This window comes from Nicotiana tabacum, chromosome 7, assembly GCF_000715075.1.
Source record: "Nicotiana tabacum cultivar K326 chromosome 7, ASM71507v2, whole genome shotgun sequence".
NCBI lineage: Eukaryota > Viridiplantae > Streptophyta > Magnoliopsida > Solanales > Solanaceae > Nicotiana > Nicotiana tabacum.
Genome location: NC_134086.1, coordinates 93,278,677 through 93,303,377, shown reverse-complemented (window position 1 = coordinate 93,303,377; position 24,701 = coordinate 93,278,677). Strand labels below are relative to the sequence as shown.

The 24,701-nt window shown below is 37.1% G+C and overlaps 2 protein-coding genes across 14 annotated transcripts; both read left to right on the top strand.

Annotated features, from left to right (window-relative positions):
- The first annotated feature begins 3,106 nt into the window (after positions 1 to 3,106).
- On the top strand, positions 3,107 to 19,527 carry LOC107782190 (uncharacterized). Of its 13 annotated transcripts, XR_012711738.1 has the most exons (7): positions 3,107 to 3,232; positions 3,307 to 3,379; positions 5,731 to 5,862; positions 11,489 to 11,579; positions 15,052 to 15,124; positions 18,504 to 18,568; positions 19,267 to 19,527. XR_012711738.1 is itself a non-coding variant. In XM_075257410.1 (6 exons), exons 2-5 carry the CDS (start codon positions 3,358 to 3,360, stop codon positions 15,116 to 15,118), a joined length of 312 nt encoding a protein of 103 aa, XP_075113511.1. In that variant the 5' UTR covers positions 3,107 to 3,232; positions 3,307 to 3,357; the 3' UTR covers positions 15,119 to 15,124; positions 19,267 to 19,527. The 13 variants fall into 13 exon arrangements, 6 of the variants coding, with proteins under 6 accessions (XP_075113511.1, XP_075113510.1, XP_075113507.1 ...); XM_075257410.1 differs by lacking the exon at positions 18,504 to 18,568; XM_075257409.1 differs by lacking the exon at positions 19,267 to 19,527 and having other exon boundaries at positions 18,504 to 18,818.
- A 631-nt stretch (positions 19,528 to 20,158) lies between these two features.
- Positions 20,159 to 20,593, top strand: LOC107782187 (uncharacterized). The gene has a single exon (XM_016603041.2). The coding sequence runs from the start codon at positions 20,159 to 20,161 to the stop codon at positions 20,591 to 20,593; it is 435 nt and encodes a 144-aa protein (XP_016458527.2).
- Positions 20,594 to 24,701: the final 4,108 nt, after the last annotated feature.

Genomic DNA, 24,701 nt, shown 5'->3' with positions numbered 1-24,701 from the left:
CGATCCACATATAATATTGTTGCGGCGTGCAACCCGATCCACATATAATATTGTTGCGGCGTGCAACCTGATCCACATATAATATTATTGTGGCGTGCAACCCGATTCACATATATAATCAACAACAATCATTACAAGAGTCCCGGCAAGGGATCAATAAAGAACTACACTATCCCGGCAAGGGAATCGACAGTATCAGTAAATATGTTCCGACAAGGGAAAAACAGCTATAACCAAACTTGTTCCAGCATCTAGCAACCTCAGCTAACACCAATACTTAATCATAAGTAATTCCACGAGAACAATCATAATCCTTGCTCAATATAGAGAATCATCAATTTAAGCATCCGTAGTACTATTCAAGAACACAATAATTCATAATTTAAGACTCACGGTCATGCTCGACATCAACGTATAGATACTCGTCACCATGCTTATACGTCGTACTCAACAAGAAACAAGTAGCAAATAGGACACAACTCCTAATCCCTCAAGATAAGGTTAGACCAAACACTTACCTCGATGTCACGAACACAATTCACGTCTCAATTATCGTTTTACCCCTTGATTCCACCACCAATTCGCTCGTATCTAGCCACAAGTTACTTAATTACATCAATAAACGCTAAATGAATCAACCCCAATGCATAAAAAATGAGTTTTCCAAAGTTTTACCCAAAAAGTCAAAAATTGCCCTCAGGCCCACATGATCAAAACCCGAGGTTCGAACCAAAACCCAATTACCCATTCCCCAACGAACCCAAATATATAATTTGTTTTGAAATCGGACCACATCGAGGTCCAAATCCCTAATTTTTTGAAAAACCTAGGTTCTACCCAAAACACCCAATTTTTTCCATGAAAATCATTGATTTTGAGTTGAAATCATGTGAAAAGATGTTAATGATTGAAGAAAACGAGTTAAAATTGACTTACAATCGATTTGGAAGAAGAGTTGTTCTTGAAAAATCGCCCTAGAGAGTTTGTATTTTGAAAAGATGTGAAAAATGGTTGATTTTCAGCTAAGTATAAAAATTGCAGGTTGCAGGTTGTAGGTATGGAAATTGCGAATAGGGTTCGCAACGACCCCTGCTATGTTCGCATTTGCAATGGGATTTTCGCATTTGCGAGGTGGGAAATGCGAAGGATGTGTCTCAATAGCGACGACTGGCTTAAAAGGAGGGAATCATATTTGCGATAGAATCCTCGCAATTGCGAGGATAGGCTGGCCTGGGCCTCATTCGCATTTGCAAGCCAGGCTTCGCATTGCAATGCCATAGCTGAAAATCTGCAATTTTCCAAGTCTAGAATACACCCCGTGGCCTATCCAAAACTCACTCTAGCCCTCGGGGCTCCAAATCAAATATGTAAACCAACCTAAAAACATCATACGAACTCGCTCGTGCGTTCAAATCACTAAGATAACACAACAACTAGGAATTTAGCATCGAAATCATGAAATTTCCTTAAGAACTTCAAATTTCCAATTTTCTCAAAAGTGATTCGATTCACGTCGTTTCAAGCCTGTTTCTTACCAAATTTTACAGACTTATCTTAAATCACATATAAGACTTGTACTGGACGCCGGAACCAAAATACGGGCACGATACCATCGAGTTCTAATCACAATACATTTCCAAATCTCATAAATAATTTCAAAAAATAATTTTCTTTAAAAATTCATTTCACGGGCTAGGGACCTCGGAATTCGATTCCGGGCATACGCCCAAGTCCTATATTTTCCGACGGACCCTCCGGGACCGTCAAATTACGGGTCCGGGTCCGTTTACCCAAAATATTGACCTAAGTCATCTTAATTTATTTTATAATCAAAATTTATCATTTTTCACAGATTTTTACATATTAGCTTTACGACTACGCGCCCGGACTGCGCACGCAAATCGAGGTAAGACAGAAAGAGGTTTTTTAAGGCCTCGGAATGCAGAATTCATTTTAAAAAAGGTGATGACCCAAAGGGTCATCACAGAATTTAACAAATCTTAACATATAAATATGAAAGAACAAAGAGATTGACGCATTTCAATAACACTTGATAAGAAAGTGATGATACAACCCATTATTTAAAGTAAATAAAAATGGATGCACTTCATAGATCTATTAAATATTACATCCCAAGAGAGGATCCCAAATACTTCTAGATATTTTTTAAACAAAATTCTATATAAAATTTTAAAAGTATATATAAAAATTATGTATTTATATGTCGGTTTGGTTCGAGTATTTTTACTCAATACTAAGAGCATGTTTGGCCAAGCTTCTAGGAGGACAAAAATACTTTTTTTTTTCCTCAAAAAAAGTACTATTTTAAAAATTTAAATTATTTGGCCAATATAGAGAAGTACAATTGGCCAGCATCAGAAGTAGTTTTTTTGCTTTTGTGAAAAAGTAAAAAATTCTAGCTTCTTCTAAGAAACAGAAACAGAAGTAGAAAATTAATTTATTCAAAATACAATTATCCTCACCATAAATTTATATTTTTCAAATTATCACCTACTAATTTAAGTTTTTTCCTTTTCAATTTTGTTTATAATTTTTCCCATTTTAAACAAAATAAAAAGGTCTGTGTACACACTATCCTCCCTAGGCCCTATGATGTGAGATAATACTGGGTATGTTGTTGTTGTTGTTGTTGTTGTTGTTATTACCATTTTTAAAAATTAAAGATATCATATACATGAATCATATTGTAACTTTCCAAATTTTTTATTGACTTTCTTGTTTTTGATTTTTTCTTTGTGTAATGTCTTGTAACTTTTCAAATTATCTTCTTCTTTTTCACACTAAAGCAAATTATCTACATCCTTCTTTGGATTATCAATTATCATCCTACAAATAATCGTTTATAATTTCTTCTGTTATATGCTATTAGTTCCCGAATCTTTAAAACAGTTATCAAATCTAATTTGTGAAAATTACCTACAAATATGTAATAAATTTACAACTGCATCACATAATCTATCTATTCTATATTTTAACTATGGAGAAGAGAAAAAGTTTCGACGTGTGTGCTTTATGACAATAAATTTGAAATCAAGGGTAATATAATCATTTCACCTATTAGCTGATATTGTCGAACTTACGTGGCTTTTATTTTTGTAGCCACTGCATCATTCCTCTTTTTTCTTTATCGGTTCTCTTTTAGACACTTTGAGTTTGCTGGTTAATTCCTCTTCCACATTTGGGTCAAATCTTGCTCTTTTTGTCTTTATCTGTATGTATAATGCTCTTTAATCTGACATTTAAAGTGTTTTTTTTGTTAAATCTAATTTGAATTTTTGTGGTTAGATAGTAAGTCATGAGGGAGAAGAGTGTAGGCCAGAAAGGAAAGACAATTGGATGCTCTTCATCGGAAATAAAGGTTAACTTTCTCTCATCTCTTTGTTTCTCCATGTTTTGCATCTCCCCTTCCTCTTTTTCGTCTCAAGTGTTGCGTTCGGCAGAATTTTTTTGGGTTTATGAATGATTGGGGAATGCATGTACCTCTATTGATTCAGATTTAACTTGGTCGGAATTTTTTAGTTTACTGCATTACGCCAATTTGCATTTTCATCCAAAATAACCGGTTAGAAAATTCCAAATACCCAAACTCCAATTTCAAATTTTGATGTAGCTTTATAATTTTCAGAAAATAGATGAAAGATTTTGTACCTAGATTTGGTTGCGATTTCTAAATATGGATAATTTCCTCAATATTAGATTCGGTTACAATAGCTTTTATTTTTGTTTTCTCTTGTGTATGTTGATTTTGTAGTAGTAAGTAACAACAGTTAACATGTGCAAAACTTTCAACGCAATATTTGGTAGTCTGATTGTATAAAATATCTGCTCTCGACTTGAATGAATGGTGTTAATAAAGAAAAATTTAGATATGTATGTTTAACCAAAATAGGAATTTCGGTCAAAACCTGTTTTTAGAAGAACTCGGGTTACTGATAATCAAATAAAAATAAGAATAATTGATGTAAATAATAGCATGATAAAAAGCAAAGTAAATCAGTGTATTCCAAAAGTATTTTGTGTCCTTACAAATATTCATTCCTCACCTTTTATATCTATTTCTAAGTAATATGTTTCTTTCCTTCCATAATGAAGTTATTATGGACAATTAATGACATTTAATGTAACGTTATAATTGGCAATCGTAACTGTTCAGTACAGATTCTATAACGTTTCTTGTAATTAATGCTCATTAACTACCGATAATACGTATCTATACTCTTTTGCTATCTAGGTTCATTCTTCCGATGCTTCTTCAAATTATGAAGAGGTTCGAGCACCCATTCCTTATGATTTTCTTGGATCTTTGCCCGTATCTGTTAAAGCTCATGTCTCTTCAACTATTCTTCACCAATTGTCATTCCTTTACTGATCCACGTGTTATGATATGTCATCACATAATTAATTTGATATATTAACTTAATTTTTTCCAATACAGATAGTCCCCCACTTGCCATTTATTCAACAATAGAATATTTGGGAAGTGGACCTCATTAAAGCGGGAATTTTTGCCGCCATTATTCCTTCTCTGGAACTGACGCTTCATATGTCACTTTCATTTAATGCTTGTGACACATGACATCTTCTGATTGGATCTGCGACTCTTCAGCATTTTTAGGGCTTTTTTGCGACTTCATCAATTACGAAGTGACAATTTCCATCATGATGTTTTTATCATTACACCTTTTTCTTTGACGGTTGCTTCTGAGTATAAATATAGTTTTTGTCTTTGTCTTTCTCATAAAAAGTTACTTATCTTAGAATATTCATTCTTGTTTTCTTCCTCATACAGCTATGTCTTCTTCTAACCCTAATCCTCGAAGAGTCCCCATTGTTGATGAACTTTCTCTTGCTTCTGTTAGAAGTAGAAGAGGGGAAGATTGCGTAGTTTAGGGTCTTCATCTGTGCGAGGTGTTTCTTTACCTCCAGTGAATTCTACCCCTCCTTCTAGAACTAGGGGTTCTCATTCACATAGATCTTCTTCTAGAGGTAAAGATTCTAGTGAACCAGTTCGTGAGCCTTTAGTAGATGAAATTGTCCCTTCTGAAATATCTTTTTACTCTGATAGAGAATCGATTAGAAATCAAGTTTCTTCTATATCTTCTTTGGATCGTGCTGATGTTTACCCTTCTCAAATTACTGAATGTTTAATTTCTGTTGTCCGTAGGGATTAGAATTGGAGACATGACTTCCCTATCATAATTCCTAATGCAAACCAAAGAATTACATCTTACATGACCGAATTTTCATTTGTGTATACATATCCCTTTACACTGAATTTTAAACCCCACCATTGATCCTGTTATCATTGAGTTTTGTCATTTTCTCAATGTTTGTCTAGGACAGATTGACCCCATTGTATGGAGGGATGTTGCTTGTCTAAGGCACTTAACAAGATTTGCTAATTTGCCTTTTACTTTTTTCTATTTGATCCATCTCTACTCCCCTAAGCTTTTCCGACATGGGATTTTTACTTTAGTAGCGAGAAGTAAGAGAGTTCTAATTAGCCCTGAGAATGACAAGGACCGTGGCTGGTATGCCAGATTTGTTGTTGCCCCTACTGTAGGCTTAGTAGGTAAAGAAAATGTACCATCCCCTGAAAAGTGGAATTTTGCGCGTAAGTTTTACTTTTGCAGTTTTCTCTTCTTTTTTTTCTTTTCCATTTTGAAAGGGTTTATTTTCCCGCAGATGTTTAACTTTCTCTTTTTTCAGAAACCTTGGGAACTATTAATGAGATTCCCAATTTCCGTGGTTGGGTAGAGAAGTTATTGACTGTTGCTCCGATGGAAGGTAGATCTTGGAAAAGTCTTTCACATAGGTTTGGTTGGAAGGTTAAAACTCATGGTAAATGCTTTATCCACTTTCTTTCCATATTTTCGATCTTCTTTACCTTAGAATTTATTTGACCCTTCTTTTTATCAAGGTTCCCCATACGTGGTGTAAGTGCTGAAGTAGTCGCGCCTTCCAGAGTTTCTTTGGAAAGAGCTCAAGAGATAATCTGGAGCTCTTCATCGAAAAGGAAGGCTGATGCAACCCAAGATTTTGAGGAAGAAGAGGAACAGGATGGAAGTTCCTTGGTTAAAAAGCCGCGGGCCAAAAGACGCGTCTTTTTATATGATGAAGCAACTCCTCCCCATTCCCCTAACCGAGCCTGTTGAAGCCAACTTGGTGAGTTCTGATGATGATACTCCTGCGGCAGCTGGTGACTCAGATGAACAGTTTTTTCCTCGTGGGTTTGATAGTGAAAATTTGGATTTAGTTTCCGATGAAGTACCCATTGCCTCATTTACCATATCTTTCCTTGTGGTGCATTCTTTGCCAGTTGTTACTGCTACTGCTTCTGATCCGCCCCAAGCTATTATGACTTCCTCCACAATTCTTACTACTACCATTCCTCGTACTGAGGTTGGTTCTTCAAGTGGAAGTAGAGCGATAAAGCATATTACTATTGAGATCCCTTTCGATGGTAATATTTTGAAAAAGTCAGGTCAGGCTAACGTATGGTTGAAACCCTTGATCAGTCCAGTCGAAAAGTCCAAGGTTGAGAGTCATAGTTCTTTGACTTGGATAAATGATATAGTGCAATCGTCACTGAAGGTATTTGCTTCTGTTTACGCATTATTCCATTCTTTTTTTATTAAGGTTCTTACCCCTTTCTTCTTTTTTTAGATCAATCTTATTGACACAGAGATGATGGAGAGTTTCTCTTACGGAGTAGTTAATGCTTGATTATCAAATTAAAGCAGACAATTGGAAAGAGCAATATGAAAGTCTTCAACTTGAGATGGAAGTTCTAGAAGAAAGCAAGTGTACCTTAGAGCAGCAGCTTAGAGTTATGGCATCGGAGCTAGCAGTTGAGAAAGCTTCTTCCAATCAGGCTGGAAAGGATAAAAATCTCCTTGAGACATCATTTTTCGAGCAACTCTCCAAAGCCAGCGAAGAGATTAGGGGATTGAGGGTCTTGCTGAACGAAGAAGAATTTTATGCAGGTGAACTTGTTCAGACCCTCACCCAGACCCAAGAGGATCTTTGTGTGTCTTCTGATAAAGTCAGATTTTGGAAAGTTCACTTGCCCCTTAGCAATCTTCTTATGATGCTGCTTTGGCCGAGAAGGAAGAACTCAAAAATGAGATTGACCAATGGGAAAGGGATTATGAAGCTCTTAAGGACAAAACTGCTATTAAAGTGAGTTGGGCTATTTTAAACACACGCCATGATACCCTAGTGGAGGCTAGCCAAGAGGGCTTTAATTTGAATGCTGAGTTAGCTAAAATAAAGGAAACCATTGAGAAAACTCAGCAAGACCAAAGTTTTCCTTCTCCCATGGCTAATACTCCCGAGTATGTTGAAGCTAATGTAGGTGCGGTGGATGTCCCAGCTCTTTCAGATCAAATCGAGCCTTCTGTTGCTGATGCTGCTGCTTTAGACTCTTCTTCTACTCCCCAGTAAAAGTTTATGAAGTTTGAATCCTTTTTCTTTCTTGGTGGAATTTGTAGTTTTACCCCTGGTCCCATTTGGGGGTTAAGTTTTTGGTAGTGACAAGTCCCCAGACCTTTTCGGGGCATTTTGTAAAAAATGACAATAAGTTTTATGACTAAGTTCATACTTAGTCTAAACGTAATATTATAAGGTTTTCGTTTTTACTTAATATCTTGAGTTTCTGTTTTACTCTTTTTGCCTTGTTTCATTATATAAATTCAAGGTCTTGCTTTTTAATTCATGGGTTTTGTCTTACCCTTTTTGCATTTTTTTAAAAAAAATGCTTTGTTAACTTCATGGATCTTTGAATCAAACATGAAATTATAAAAGAGTGCCCTTTTATATACGACACTTAATGAAGAAGACGTCTTAACTTCATAATGGTGTAAATATACGAAAAAAAAGTAGGAACACACATGTTTCTTGAAATAACTTTGATAAAGTTTTCATTTGAACTTTGTCAAGTTTAAATAACATCTTATATGTATTTAAATATCTTCTATTACTTTTCCGTAACTATTTTCTTTACAACAGATTTGCAAAAAGGAAAGAAAATCCAAGGGTTTTTTATAACTCATGGCTAAATATTGCCTTTAACTTAGACATCATAAGATTTTGAAATCTATATGGAGGTTTTTTGATTGGCTTGTGTTATTGGCTCGTGACTTTGCTCTGAACTTGATATACTTGATGAGTAAACTTTTGGGCTTGACTTGAACTTTAATTATTTTCAGTCCTCTTTGCCTTCTTTATACATATATCATATGTATATTATATAGTCCCCCAAGTGTTTGAGATTTGGAGTATGAAATCTCGAGCACTTGATTATTCCTTCCATCCGGTCCTTTTCCTGGAAAAAAAAAACATACGGGACTCGGAGGTATGATTTTAGATGAAGACTGCTTAACCCGTTTAAATTTCCATCAGAATGGTTGTAACCCTAGACCGGGAATTATGTTCTTTCCACGTGTCTTTTCAGGTCGTAATTCATCATTTAGTGCGGGCTAGCTTTTTGCCTGCCCGTAGATATTTATTTTCCTTAGAAATAGTATCTCTTCAGATGAACAACATTCCAATTTGAAGGTAGAATCTTTCCATCCAATGTTTCAAGTTCGTATGCTCCTTTTTCCTGCGATACCATGAATCTTATAAGGTCCTTCCCAAGTTGGACTTAACTTTCCTGCATTAGCTGCCCTCGTGGATTGGAAAACCTTCTTGAGTACGAAGTCCCCAATCTTGAAGTATCTTAGACGAGCTTTCTGGTTATAGTATTGCTCCATAACTTGTTTTTGTGTTGCCATCCTTATTAATGCAGCTTTCCTCATTTCTTCAAGTAAATCCAAGTTTACTCGCATCTCTTCTTCATTTGATTCCTCATTAGCTTGTGCATATCTCGTACTTGGTTCCCCTATCTCGACTGGAATTAAGGCTTCAGCTCTGTATACAATGAGAACGGCGTTTCCCTCGTACTTATTTTTGCGGTTGTTCGATAAGCCCACAAGACCCCAGGTAACACCTCTGGCCAATTGCCTTTAGATTCCTCTAATCTTTTCTTCAAGTTGTTGATATGACTTTATTTGTTGATTCAGCATGTCCATTAGCCACCGAATGGTAAGGCGTTGAAGTAATCCTTTTAATTTGCCAACTTTGAAAAAATTCTGTGATTTGCGTGCCTATAAATTGCGGGCCATTATCACATATGATTTCCTTTGGTACCCCGAATCGGCATATGACGTTTCGCCAAATGAAATCTCTGACCTCTTTTTCTCGTACCTTGCCTTTAGCTTGCGGTAGTGGTCCCATGATATCCATCTCCCATTTCATAAAAGGTCACGGTGTAATGACCGGATGTAATAATTCAGCAGGTCGATGCATGTTGTTACCGTATCTTTGGCACTTGTCATATTTAGCCATAAATGTTTCCGCGTCTTCTTCCATTTTTGTCCAGTAATAGCCGACTCTAATCATGGTTTTCACTAAAGATTTTCCTCCCGCGTGATTTCCACAGTGTCCCTCGTGTATTTCTCTCATCACATACTCTGTTTGAGAAGGGTCGAGGCATCTTGCTAGAGGGCCACTGAACATTTTACGATAGAGACTTTTTTTCTTTAAACAGTATCGAGCAGCTTTTTTGCGAAGTGCTTGAGCCTTTTTCTTATCTTCAGGTAAAATTTCATACTGCAAAAAATTGACAATCTCGTTCCTCCAATCCCAAGTTAGATTATTGAAAGTTACCTCATTTTTGTCGTGATCAAGTACGGAGTGAAATAAATGAATCACATAAGCATTTTCGTCATTCGTTACTTCTGCAGCAGATGCAAGATTAGCTAAGGCGCCAGCCTCTGCATTTTCCTCTCTTGGTATCTACACGACTTTCCAAGTTTGAAATTGCTTGACCAAATCTCGTGCCTTTTACAGGTATTGTTGCATCCTTGCCTCTCTGGCTGTATAAGTCCCCAGCATTTGGTTAACTACGAGCTGTGAATCGCTTTTGATTACGACCTGTTCTATACCAAGCTCTCGTGCTAGTTCTAAACCTATAATTACAACTTCATATTCTGCCTCATTGTTAGTAATAAGGTGACATTTTATGGCTTGTCGTATGGTTTCTCCCGTGGGTGGTACCAAAATAATACCTAAACCTGCCCCTTTCACATTCGATGAACCATCGGTAAATAAGGTCTAAGTTCCTGGATTAGACCCTTTAAATACCTGCAGTTCTTTTTCTGCTTCTAGTTGTATTCCTTGACTAAAATCTGCAACAAAATCTGCTAAAACATGTGACTTTATTGCAGTTCTAGATTGATATGTAATGTCATATTCACTTAGTTCTATGGCCCACTTGGCTAATCTCCCTTATAATCTTGTTTATGCAATATATTACGCAAGGGGTAGACGGTTACTACAGAGATGGGATGAATTTGAAAATAAGGTCTTAACTTCTTAGATGCCATAATTAACGCAAGTGCAAGTTTTTCTAGATGAGGGTACCGAGTTTCAGCATCTAATAATGACTTGCTAACATAATAAATCGGAGACTGCTTACCTTTGTCTTCTCGAACTAACACAGCACTTATCACTACTTCTGAAACAGCAAGGTAGATGAGTAGTTTCTCCCCATCTTTCGGTTTTGCAAGCAACGGTGGATTTGACAAATATACTTTCAATTTTTTAAGCGCTTGTTGACATTTTTCAGACCATTCAAATTGATCCTACTTTTTTAGGGCTGAAAAGAACCTGAAGCATTTTTCTGATGATTTTGAAATAAATCTTCCCAAAGCTGTTATTCTTCTTGTCAGTCTCTGTACTTCTTTTTTACTTATCAGTGTATCAGGAATTTCCTCAACAGCTTTAATCTATCGGGATTTACCTCAATTCCACGGTTAGAAACAAGAAATCCCAAGAACTTACCTGACGAAACTTCAAATGCACATTTCTCAAGGTTTAATTTCATGTTAAATTTACGAAGAATCTGAAATGTATCAGACAAGTGTTGGATATGGTCCCCTGCTTGTTGTGACTTGACCAGCATATCATCTATATAGACCTCCATGGTTTTCCCTAGATGTTCTTGAAACATTTGGTCACCAACCTTTGATATGTGGCTCCAACATTCTTGAAACCGAATGACATTACTTTGTAACAGTAAGTCCCTCTGTCTGTTATAAATGAATTTTTTCCTCATCTATAGGATCCATTTTTATCTGATTATACCCTGAATATGCATTTAAAAAACTTAACAATTCATGTCCTGCAGTAGCATCATTTAGTTGATCTATATGCAGTAATGGAAAAGAATCTTTAGGACTTAAGTCAGTATAATCCACATAAACTCTCCACTTACTATTATTTTTAGGTACTACTATAGTATTAGCTAACCAATTTGGATATTTTACCTCGCGGATGGACCCAATTTTTAAAAGTTTTTGTACTTTATCTTTAATCACTTGATTTTTGAAAGATCCTTGCTTTCTTTTCTTTTGTTTGACAGGTAGGTATGATGGATCTTCATTTAACTTGTGGGTCATCACTTCTGGAGGTATTCCTGTCATATCAGAATGGGACCAGGCAAAACAATCCACGTTAGTTTTCAAAAATTCAGTCAACTTACGTTTTATTTCTTGGATTAGGTTAGCCCCAATGTAGACTTTCCTTTCAGACCAGGGTGCAAATAATACTACATCTTCCAATTCCTCAATCGTTGTTTTGATGTTTTCATTTTTCTTTGGCTCTTGGATGGTATCAGGCCTCGAGTCTACATCTGTTTGCCCGTTCTCAGTTGAGGCTTGTGTTGCAGCACCCTCAACTAGATTCTGTGATTACTATTTCTCTTCGTTTTTTAAGCTAGAATATGCTACGGAATTAATGCTCCTAGACGCTTGCTAGTCACCACGAATTTTTCGTATTTCCCATTGTGAAGGAAATTTAATAACTTGATGCAATGTTGATGGAACAGCTTCCATTTCATGAATCCATGGTCTACCAAGAATCATGTTATAAGCCATATCCATTTCTACCACTTGAAATTTGGTGTCTTTGACTACTCCTTCAGTGAATGTGGTGAGTGTTATCTCGCCTTTTATTACAACACTCGAGTTGTCAAAACTGGACAATGTATGAGCCTTTGGTATCAACTTATCATCAGCTTGCATCTCATTTACCACTCTTAACAGAATGATATTTACAGAACTACCTGGATCAACCAAAACGCATTTCATGTTAGTGTCATGTACAAATAAAGATATTACCAGTGCATCATTATGTGGGGTTAGCACGCCATCCGCGTCTGCATCATCAAAAATAGTATTATCTTCTTCCAAAATTTGCCGAACTCGCTTCCCATGTGTAACCATTATTTTTGACACCTTCCTCATTGCTGTTACGCCATAGATCTCCTCTCCTCCACTTATGACATTAACCATCCTTTTTGGTGAAAGGGGTTTTGGAGGCTCCTGTCTATTTTTCATATATGTCTGCTTTCCCTTTTCACTAAATAATTCAGTTAAATACCCTTGTTTCAATAAATGTTCTACTTCACCTTGCAGTAATCTACAATATGCCGTTTTGTGGCTGTGATCGTGGTGAAACTCGCACAAAAAATCAGGATTACGCCTGTTCGAATTTGATCTCATCTCTCTTGGCCATCGTACCTTGTCTCCTATATTCCTTAAAACAGCCACCAATTCGGATGTGCTAACATTAAAACTGTAACTGACGATCTTTGCTTTCGTGCTTCTATCAATATCACGCATTTCTCGTGTATTTTATTCTTTTCCGAACCTTGATGATGAACCTGATTCCCTATCTCTTGATCTATGATCGTACCTTGGGTTTTCCTATTTTGAACGTGAGTCTCTTCCCGCTGGTCCCATGTAAGACTCGTACCTATTTTTACCGGAACTTTTTTAAGTTTCAGTTCGCCTTGAACTTACCTTTTTATCCCTTCGGGATTGAATGATGGTATTTTCTTCTATCCGCAGTTTTGTGCTATATCTGTTGTAAACATAAGTCCAAGTTGTAGCTGGAAATTATCGTAAACTTTCCTTGAGACTCCTTGTGGCTTCTGAACTTTTTTCATTTTGATTGCTGGCAAACGCTATAGCTGCACAGTTATCTAGTACACGTGGCAACGTCATCCTTTCACGCTGGAACCTGTTTACGAATTCCCTGAGTAGCTTCGTATCTCCTTGCTTTATTTTGAAAATGTCCTCCATTCTTTTCTCAACTTTTTGAGCTCCCGAGTGTGCTTTGATGAATGAATCTACAAGTTCAACAAAAGAATCTATAGAATTTTCGGGTAAAAGAGAATACCATGTTAATGCTCCCTTAGTGAGTGTTTCTCCGAATATTTTGACCAATACTGATTCAATTTCTTGCTTGGTCAAGTTGTTGCCTTTTACGTCGGTTGTGAATACAGTCACGTGATCTTGTGGATCAGTTGTTCCATCGTATTTTGGAATATCGGGCATCTTGAATTTCTTCGGAATTGGTAGAGGAGCTTCACTTGGCTTCCAAGGTTGTTGTGAGTATTTGTCCATATCTATTCCCTTGATTACAGGCGGTACTCCAGATATTTGCTCTATGCGGTCGCTCTGCTCCTTGAGCTGTTTCTGCAATGTTAGTACTAAATTTTGTAAATCAGAATTGATTGGGTTACGTGACCCTCCATCACGAGATTTGCTAGGAGTTCCTCAATGCCCGAATTAACGAGTCCTGGGCGAGGATTTTCTAAACTGTTGTTGTTTGGAGTTGATGTTGGCGATGCAGCTGGCAACTGGTTAGCAAAAGCCTCAAGAGCATTGCTAACCTGTTGAGCAATTAACCTTTTCAAAGCTTCATTAATAGCCTCATTATTTTCAAACTGATCGTTCGCATTTGATTAATATCCATCAGGAGTTCCTTCTCGAGATTGTCGAGGAGAATTTCGTGGGGAAGAGACCGGGGTTCCATCGCCTTGCTGATTCTCCTGGAATTGACGGTCTCCTTGATTGTTGTCATTGACATTTGACATGATTGTTTTGACAAAAAAGGTCAATTTATAAAGTAATAGATTATCATATTCCTGATAACGGAACCAATTTATTTAACCAAAAATAGGAATTTCGGTCAAAGCCTGTTTTTAGAAGAACTCGAGTTACTGATAATCAAATAGAAATAAGAATAATTGATGTAAATAATAGCATGATAAAAAGCAAAGTAAATCAGTGTATTCCAATAGTATTTCGTGCCCTTACAGATGTTCATTCCTCACCTTTTATAGCTATTTCTAAGTAATATGTTTCTTTCCTTCCATAATAGAGTTATTATGGACAATTAATGACATTTAATGTAACGTTATAATTGGCAATCGTAACTGTTCAGTACAGATTCTATAATATTTCCTGTAATTAATGCTCATTGACTATAGATAATACGTATCTAAACTTCTTTGCTATCTAGGTTCATTCTTCTGATGCTTCTTCAAATTATGAAGAGGTTCGAGCACCCATTCCTTCTGATTTTCTTGGATCTTTGCCCGTGTCTGTTAAAGCTCATATCTCTTCAACTATTCTTCGCCAACTGTCATTCCTTTACTGATCCACGTGTTATGACATGTCATCACATAATTAATTCAATATATTAACTTGATTTTTCCCAATACAATGTGGGAAATGTTGTCTTTAGAGCCATGTCATTGCTTCGTTGTCTGATGTTTATGATAAGGAATAGATGTCCTCTGAGTTATATACTGTTGCTTTTCCAGTCTTCTATTAGGTATTTATAGAAGATCAATTTCATTCTTATGAGTAAGTTTTCATATTTTATATGAATTTTTGTGGCATTAAACTTATAAGTCATATGATTTTAAGGTAAAGCTCCATTATTTATTGCTTCTACCGTATTAGTGAAGGTTGTGTTCTCACATTTTGTTAATGAAGTTTTGTGAGATTTTATGTATCTGGTATCTCTATTTAATGACCATATATCCTTTTTCCTTTCTTTCGAGATATTTTTAATATTGACATGATAACAGTTTTTCTACAAATTTTTCACAAGTAAGAGTTGGTATTGCAGGTTTAAGAAAGCCATTTTGCTGCGGAATTTTTATCAAATAACAGAAATGACATTCATGAGAAATTGATATCAGGTAAGAAAGGGATAAACAATGTTGGCTATTATTATTATATTTAGACAGGGTTCAATGACTATCAGAACTCTTATCTTTTGCTTAGTAAGTGTTTACAAGGCTTTTTATTCTATGAAATGTATATTTTCTTACTTCAAACTCCAATGATACTTGTTCGAAATTTTTTAACTAAAACAGAACTCCATATTAGTTTTGTGTTTGGGAGAAGCATGATTTAAGAAGTATAGACAAAAATAGTTGTGTGGTTCCATATGATAATAGGAAATAAGATGCACAACTGGTGCTTTTAAATCCATAAACTTCCCTGTACTCTAAATCTAACATTACTTTTTCTAGAAGTCAAGTTAAGAAGACTAAGGTTGTTGCAGATCGATTGAAGTGGGAGTTTTGACATGTCTCTTCTTTGTTACGGAGTTTGACATGTCTGTTCTTTGTCTTCAAAATTTAAGTTGAGGATATTATTCTAGAAACCGTCTCTAGAGTCTAGATCTACGATTTCTTCATTTTCTCCTTGCATTAATTTCTTTAAAATTTATGTTGAGGACACTATTATAAAATACACGAGACTAATTCACATTTTGAATATCCAGCAATACCTAAATAAAAATCTCAACTTTTCATGTCTGAATGTACAATAATTTACATACTAACTCCTACTGAGTTAAATCATGTGAGTTTGCAAGTTATTCCTTGCTTTACTAAAGTTATTAGTATATCTAGCATCAGTTTTTCATTTAGTTGATATAAGAAGTTGTAGCTGAAACCTCTTTTGCAAACTTTACACACAGTACGAAGCTCGAGTATTAGTGTTATTGGAGGTACTTGTAGTTTGTGACTATCTGGAAGTTGTATGCTTGAATCCTAGGTGATCTTCCTTACAAAGAGTACATCTTGTGTAACGATCCGGCCGGTCGTTTCATGAGTTATAGCCCCATTTTTTCCATTTCTTCTTTTTTATGTGTTATTCGGCTATATTGTGGTATCGGGTTGGTTGGTTCGGGTTCGGAGTGATTTTGGAGAGGAATGAGACACTTAGTCTCATATTTTGAAGTTAAGCTGAAAAAGTCAACTGGATGTTGCCTTATGAGTAAATGATCTCGGATGTGTATTCTGATGGATCGGTTAGCTCTGTTAGGTGATTTTGGACGTAGGAGCATGTTCGAAATATAATTTGGAGGTCTGTGGTAGATTTAGGCTTGAATTGACAAAATTGGAAATTTGGCGTTTCTCAGTCGGTAGTGAAAATTTTGATATTGGGGTTGGAATGAAATTCTGGAAATTGGAGTAGGTCCGTGGTGTCATTTGTGACATGTGTGTAAAATTTCAAGTCATTTAGACGAGATTTGATAGGTTTTGGCATCGTTTGCGGAATTCGAAAGTTTAGAAGTTCTTAGGCTTGAATCCGAGGGTGATTTGGTGTTTTGATGTTGTTTAGAGTGTTCTGAAGGTTTGAATAGTTGTATATGACTTGTTGGTATTTTTGGTTAAGGTCTTGCGGGCCTCGGGATGAATTCGAATGTTAACGGAAGGGTTGGAAATTGGTTTGAGCAGCTGAAGTTGCTGCTTCTGTCATTTCCGCACCTGTGGATTGGGGACCACAGGTGCGAGGTCCGCAAAAGCGAAATTGGACCGCGTAAGTAGAAAAGGACCGCAGGAGCGGAAGTTGGACCACATCTGCAAGCCTGCAGGTGCGAGGCCTGGGGCGCAAGTGCAGAAGCTGGAAATTTAACTGAAATGCACAGATGCGGCATTTGGACCGCAGGTGCGTGAATTTGGTTACAGATGCGGAAGTACTGGGCAGAATGTATAAAAAGGCCCATTCGCGAATTTTGGTCATTCTTCACCATTTTTCATCCAGATTTTGAGCTTTTGGGAGCAATTTGAAGAGGGATTCAAGGGGGTTTTCACTGATATGAGTAATCTGAGACCTAATACTCGTGATTATGGTAGTTTTCTGAGGTTTAATCATGTAATTAGTGGTGATTAAGGGTGAAATGAGGGGTTAGGGGTTTGGATTTTGGAGAGTTTTGATTGAGGATTTGATGGGTCAAATGGAGTCGGATTTTGACAAATCTTGTATGTATGGATTTGTGAGTGGAAGGAGTTTTTAGTTTTGCTATTTTTGTCGGATTCCAAGACATGGGCTTGGGGGCTGGGTTTGGGTGAATTTCGGGATGTTTGGAGGCCGATTCCAGAGGCAAAGGCATAGATGAGTAGGATTTGGCTTAGTTTGAGGTAAGTAACGCTTCCAAACTTGGTTCTGAGGGTTTGAAACCCCGAACTATGTGGTATATAATTAAATGTTAAGGTGACGCAAATGCCAAGTGATGGGTGTATGGGCGTGCACCATGAGAATTGTGGCCTAGTTCATTCCATGGCATCGCGTAGTGACTATTTCTTGTTGATATCTGTGTTATGATTATGTTATTAAGTTAATGAGTTATAAATCATGCTAATTATCATGTTAGGGCTTCACGCTAATACTATTGAGAACCGAGTGGTTGTTTCTTGTTGTCATCTCATTAGTTTCACTGGTATTCTGTACCCAGTCTTGTTAATGCATATCATATCATGTCTCAGTCTCGGTTGTAGTTATTTGGCACATCATATCATTGTACGGGCTAGTTTCATGGCACTGTGAGCCCATGTGTGTGAGACTAGAGAGTGATGATTGAGTAAGGTCGAGAGACTGATTATGAGTGACAGTTATGAGATACGGGCTGCACGCCACAACATATTATTGATTATGCCTTCATTGGCTTGTTATAGTGCTTGGGTTGAAAGAAGCCCCTCCGGAGTCTACACACCCCCAGTGAGCGTGGATGATATTATTGAGGGATGGATTTCCCTGGATATGGATTTGCCCGAAGTATTAATATATGGAGATGGATTTCTCCACATGGATGGATTTCCCTGGGCCAATGGCCATATGCGGTACCGAGTGGTTGAGTGTGTATATATATGTATACCTGGAGATAGATTTCTCCTCAGGTTGGATTACCCTTGTTCCTCGGTACTAGATGACTTGTAGTCAACGTTGTATATATTTCGGGATGGATTTCCCTGGACCGGATGGCCATATGCAGTATTGAGTGATTGAGCACTTGAGAGTAGGAGCACACGGTGTATTTTCATACATTTCTGGCATTGGCGTGTAGAGATCTGCTGAGCTTTATACTTCATATTGTTCGGATTGGTATTTTGTTTTACTGTTGAGTTGAATAATTGAATTGCCAGCATGCCTACTTTATTGTACAATTTAAATGTGTTATAATTGCTGAGGTTTAGTTCGTCACTACCTATCAGTCCATAGTTTGGACTTGTTACTTACTGAGTTGGTGTACTCACGTTACCTCCTGCACCTTGTGTGCAAATTCAGGTATCTTAGGTTATGGCAGCGGTTGTTTACTATTCCAGTCGCGGATTATCACTGGAGATAGTGAGGTAGCTGCCTGGCGATCGCAGTCCCGCCTTTCTCCTTCTTTGTCTTCCTTCTAGTATACTTTGGCTACTTTCAGACTATTTTGGTCTTGTTATGTTTCGGAACAATTGTAGTATTGCTCATGACTTAGTGACACCCGAGGTCAGGCTTTTATTTCCGCATTTTGGTTTTTGATTTTATATCTTTTTATGGAATTCAGTTGAAAAAAGTTGTTATTTAAGTTTTAAATGAAATGTTGAACTACTTTGGAAATGTGTCGGCCGGCCTAGTTTCATGATAGGCGTCATCACGACCGGATTGATTTTGGGGTCGTGACATCTTGGTAGTTGATTGAGAAAAATATGTGGTGTTCAAGGTGATTAAGCGGGGTCTTCAGTTAACTATCATCATGAAAGAATTACTGGCATTTACTTAGTAATGATTTACGATGGTGATAAGGTAATATTCCTTTTTTATGTATTTGATTAATGTCTCATGCATGGATCACACTTGTGCTGATTGGTCTGAATACCCTCGAAGAGAAGTGGAATTCATTCATATGTCATTTAAAAGTAGCTTACTGCTTTTCTTTGGGCTCGATAAGTTTCTTTATTCTTAGGTTGGTATCACGTCTCTTGTGCTAAATAGATGCAAGAAAGAAAAGTGTGTTTTATTTTTTCTTTCAGTTGGTAATTCTGTTATATCTTCCATGTGTTTCCAGTCACGAGTGTAAAGTTGTTTGCTCAAAGTTGAAGCAGCAATGAGGATAAGAGAACTTTGGAAAAATTAAAAAGTGTCTCCTCTAATCCTATATGTTTCTGGATGGATTTGGAGGAATATATGACCTGCCTCAAATTATAGCCGACCGATCTTGCTCTTGTTTGGAATTTGAGTAGGAGTTGTTATTCCATAAATTATACAAGTGTGCTAGCTTTCTGGTAAAAGAAGTTAGAGCTGATGAATAAATTTATTTATCCAGTAAGGTTTATTGTATTGTAAAACGGCATTGCAGAAAAGCATGACCTTGTGTAATTTTATATGCAAGTATTTCTACTTATTATAAAAATAGTTTGTTGCCGTCTCTACCTTCAACCAAACTGTTCTTTAAGTTTGGTAGGAAACAAAGCCATCCAATGGCTTCGAAGAAGAGCTAATAAGTAGAATAAAGGTATATGTACCCGACTTTTATGATGAATCGCCTCATATTCAAAGCATTCATGCAACCATGCATTGCTAAATACTAAAACATTGTAGATCACAAATGCCTTAGTATAATAGAGCAACATAGCAATGTTAAGAACATCTCTATTTGATAATATTCCATCGTATAATACAGTCGCATGGCAATGTCAGAACTAATTTAGAACATCACAGGCCTTCACCCGTTATATGTTATTAGTTCTTGAATCTTTAAACAATCACAATAGGTCAGTTGGCAATTTAGGACAAAGTTAGTAAGGTTAGATAATAATTAGTTTCTTTTTGAATTTAAATTTTAAAAATAAATAAATTATGCATTATGTATTGTTAATAATTAGTTACTCTTTTTGAATTTGAATTTAAACATACTTAACTTTTTTTTTTTAGTAAAGAGTACAAACGTGGAGGAAAAAATGACTTATCGGGAGTGTTACAGAAAGGCAAAGAAAGAGGCAAAGTTAGCAGTTACGACGGCTAAGAACGCGGCGTTTGCTCGTTTGTACGAGGAGCTCGAGGGCAAAGGCGGGGACAAGAGGTTGTACCGGTTGGCCAAGGTGAGGGAGAGGAAAGCCCGTGACTTAGACCAAGTCAAGTACATCAAGGACGAGGATGGCAAAGTGTTGATGGACGAGGCACTCATTAGGAGAAGATGGCAGACATACTTCTATAAACTGTTGAATGAGGAGGGGGATAGACACATTGTGCTGGGTGAGTTGGAGCACTCCGAGAGTCAGTGGGATTTTGGGTACCGTAGGCGGATTACGGTAGAGGAGGTGGAAGGGGCGATGTGTAAGATGTGCAGGGGCAGAGCGACGGGGCCAGACGAAATTCCGGTGGAATTTTGGTAGAGCGCGGGGCGGGCAGGTTTGGAGTGGCTCACTGGGCTGTTTAATGTTATTTTTATGGCAAAGAAGATGCCCAAAGAATGGAGGTGGAGTACGATGGCTCTGTTTTACAAGAATAAGGGTGATATCCAAAATTGCAACAATTATAGGGGTATCAAGTTATTGAGTCACACTATGAAGGTTTGGGAGAGGGTGGTGGAGGCCAGGGTGAGGAGGTGCATATCTATTTTCGAGAATCAGTTTGGATTCATATCGGGGCATTCGACTACGGAAGCGATTCATCTAGTAAGGAGATTACTGGAACAGTATAGGGAGAGGAAGAAGGATTTGCATATGGTGCTTATTGACCTTGCGACAGCATACGATAAAGTTCCGAGGGAGGTCCTGCAGAGGTGTTTGGAGGTTAGCAGTATTCCGTTAGCGTACATTAGGGTGATTAAGGATATGCAAGATGATGCTAAGACTCGGGTGAGGACTGTGGGTGGTGACTCAGAGCATTTCCCTGTGGTGATGGGGTTGCACTAGAGATCGGCTCTTAGCTCATTTTTATTTGCCTAAGTGATGGATGTACTATCGCGTCACATCCAAAGGGAGGTGCCTTGGTGTATGCTATTTGCCGATGATATAGTGTTGATTGACGAGACGCGTAGTAGAGTTCACGCGAGGTTGGAGGTTTGGAGACAGACCTTGGAGTCTAAAGGTTTCAAACTGAGTAGAACCAAGACAGAATACTTGGAGTGCAAATTCGGTGACGGAAGCCGTGATGTAGATGTAGAGGTTAAGCTTGATGCTCAAGTTATCCCCAAGAGAGCGAATTTTAAGTATCTCGGGTCTATTATCAAGGGTAACAGGGAGATTGACAAAGATATCGTACATCGCATCGGAGCGGGATGGATGAAGTGGAGGCTTGCTTCCGGTGTTTTGTGTGATAGGAATGTGCCTCTAAGACTTAAGGGTAAATTTTATCGAGTGGTGGTTCGACCGGCTATGCTGTATAGGGCTGAGTGTTGGCCAGTCAAGAACTCCCACGTGCAGAAAATGAGAGTAGCAGAGATGAGGAAGTTGATATGGATGTGTGGGTGTACTAGGAGAGATAGGATTAAGAATGAAGCTATCCGGGACAGAGTGGGAGTAGCCTCCATGGAGGACAAGATGTGGGAGTCGAGGCTGAGATGGTTCGGACATGTTAAGAGAAGTAGCATTGGTGCTCCTGTCAGGAGGTGTGAGAGGTTGACCATAGAGAGTTTGAGAAGAGGTCGAGGTAGGCCTAAGAAGTACTTGGGAGAGGTGATTAGGCAGGATATGACGTTGCTTCAACTCACTGAGGACATGACCCTTGAAAAGAAGGTGTGGAGGTCGAGGATTAAGGTAGAAGGTTAGTAGGTAGATTATAGTTGTTCACCGATAGTCTTAGTAGCATGCATGTCTCTTCATATTCTTAGATTTTTATTACGTTATGTGGTTTTGTTTGCCTCAGGTATTGTATTCCCTATTGCTATTATTTGGTACTACTTATCCTTTATCTCTTCCTTTTCTTTTCTCTTCTATCTTTCTTCCTTCCTTAATTTCCTCTTCTTCTTCTTGCCTTTCTTGAGCCGAGGGTCTATTGGAAACAGCCTCTCTACCTGTATTAGGTAGGGGTAAGGTCTGCGCACAGACTACCCTCTCCAGACCCCACATGTTGGGATCAAACTGGGTTAATTGTTGTTGTTGTATTTCTGTTTTACACTCAATGCCATTTTTCAAGTTTGACACTCAGAATCATCTAGTTATAACTGTCATGGCTACACATAAGTTCATCTGACGACATTCTTCTGCTGATAAAGAATTCAACTATTATGTTAATGAAGAAATTACTACAGAGATTGAGGAAGGAGATAGGCCTTCTGATATTTTTTTAGAAATACAACACAAGTCTTCTACTAATATGGATGCATTGTAATAGATGTAGAGATGAAATTGTTGAGAAATATTATCATGTGAGTAACTTTACTTATTATTTCATGGTGGATTATCAATATATAGTAATTTGTGGTATAGAATTCTAATTCATACTGAATGTTATTTTTTGATTATTCAAATCATCACGTGATAATAAGTAATTATACTAGATAATATTATATGATTTGGTATAACTATATATGTAAAATTGATTTAAATCTTTAATATGTTTGATTACTTTAAATTTTATATTTTAATTAAATTAAATAAAAAATAATAAAAGTCTCTTGCGTAAATATTTAAGTTCATTTTTCTCTTAAAAAGAATTATAAGAACTTGGTACTATCCTTTTTGGTAATTTGACACTCAAAAGTACTTTTTAGAAAGATTTACCAAACACAATTTGTTTACGAAATATTGTAAAAAGTACTTCTTATGAATAGGCCAAACACAACCTGTTTTTTTCAAAGGTACTCATGAAAAAAGTATTTCTGAAAAAAGTACATTGCAAATAAGCAAATTTTGGCAGCTTGGCCAAACGGGCTCTAAACCAAATCAAATCAAATCTACTTGAATTTTTTAATCGAATTGATTTGACTTTTTCATTTGGTGTGATTTTTTCGGTTCGGAATAACATGAAAAAGAGGCATAAATTTCTTTTTGGCGGAGCGGGGCGGGACGATGCATCCGACCTCATCCTTCAACGGCTGTTATCATAGTCAACACTCTACAGAATTTAAATTGTACAATAAGTTTAATATGCAATATCTGTGAATATTATTATTAACACAATTCATTGTCCTATCCTATTTATTGGTGTGAGCACCTAATTTTTTCCCTACATGAAAATAACTCCTAAAAATAAACCAAAAATAATTTTTAAGGGATTTTAAAAGTTTTTCTTTATTTAGTTGCATTTTATGCATTTTTAATATTTTAAAATCATAGAAAAATCATAAAAATGTCACGGTTTAATTTCATGTCATCTTAGGTCCAATTTGCATGTAGGAATTAATTTTATTATGAAACAAATAACAAAAATGGTCATTATTACATATTTAGGTTTTAGTCTTTAGAAAGTAGTGTTTTTATTTAGTTTTAAGTTAATTAGTTGTTTTAGTAGATAAACAATTTTAATTTTTACAAATTAGATTGATTTAGGATTTTATTAGATTTTTAAAATCAAAAAGAAATGGAAAAAAAATATTTTGATTTAGTTTTCCTACCCCAAAGTTAATTAGCCCAAATTCATGACCCAAATCCCTTCAAGCCCAAAACATTGAGTCCATACTCATTCCCCATTTGACATAACCTAATTCCTACCTCTATAAAATAACACTTAACTTCTAAAATCAAGGAAGATATATACACCTTAGACCCTAGATTTTAGGACCCGCCGTTTCTGACCTTGAGACCCCTCCCCCCCCCCCATCGGATCTGAGAGCTTCTGCTCTTTCACATACCCTTTATCTTCTCCAAGGACACAAGACCTAGCTAAGGATGGATCCCTCACCTCTCAAAAAATGAGCCACAACCTCCCCCTAGAATTCCTCTAAGCTTCAACACCACACACAGATTCGATAGAGAAAAATGGACAAAAGAAAAATGAAAGGAAAAGAAGGAAATTCCCTAGCTGCAAAAGAAACAGAAAAGGAACGAGAATAGAAACTAAGGACCAAATCTCTAAGAGAAAGGAACGTTGTTGCCTTAGCTTGCTTCCAAGCCAGCCCGGCCGCGAGGAATCAAGAGATCTTTGCTGGTGCTGACTTGGATCTCGGGTGACGGAATAAGGCGGCCAGAAGCGACGAGCAGTTGCGGTCGAAGCTTGGCTCTAGCCGATAGGCTAGCAGTAAGCTTGGCTATAGCGAAGCGCTTACTAAGCGCGAAGGAAAGGGCCTTCGCCACTTTTGAAACAAAAATGGACCAAATTGAGGCATTGTTCAAGTGGCGACTCTGAAATTAAATAAAATAATCTCATTTCGATTAATGTCACTTTAATTAGAAAAACTCCCTTATATCCCTCTCGGGTGGTAAAAAAGGAGATGTGACAGCTCTGGCGACTCTGCTGGGGATAAGAACCCCAAACTTCTGGTTCAAGGTTCAAGAATTCGAGCTTATTAATGTGATTTCTTATTTGGCTTTATTGTCGATATTACTGTATTTTGTGGAC

Excerpts from the sequence above, each read along its gene's own strand:
- LOC107782190 (XM_075257406.1), top strand. The coding sequence starts at position 6,046 with ATGCAACCCAAGATTTTGAGGAAGAAGAGGAACAGGATGGAAGTTCCT. Across the intron at positions 6,616-6,687 it reads TAGTGCAATCGTCACTGAAG|ATCAATCTTATTGACACAGA; the intron begins GTATTTGCTTCT and ends TTCTTTTTTTAG.
- LOC107782187 (XM_016603041.2), top strand. The coding sequence starts at position 20,159 with ATGACTTATCGGGAGTGTTACAGAAAGGCAAAGAAAGAGGCAAAGTTA.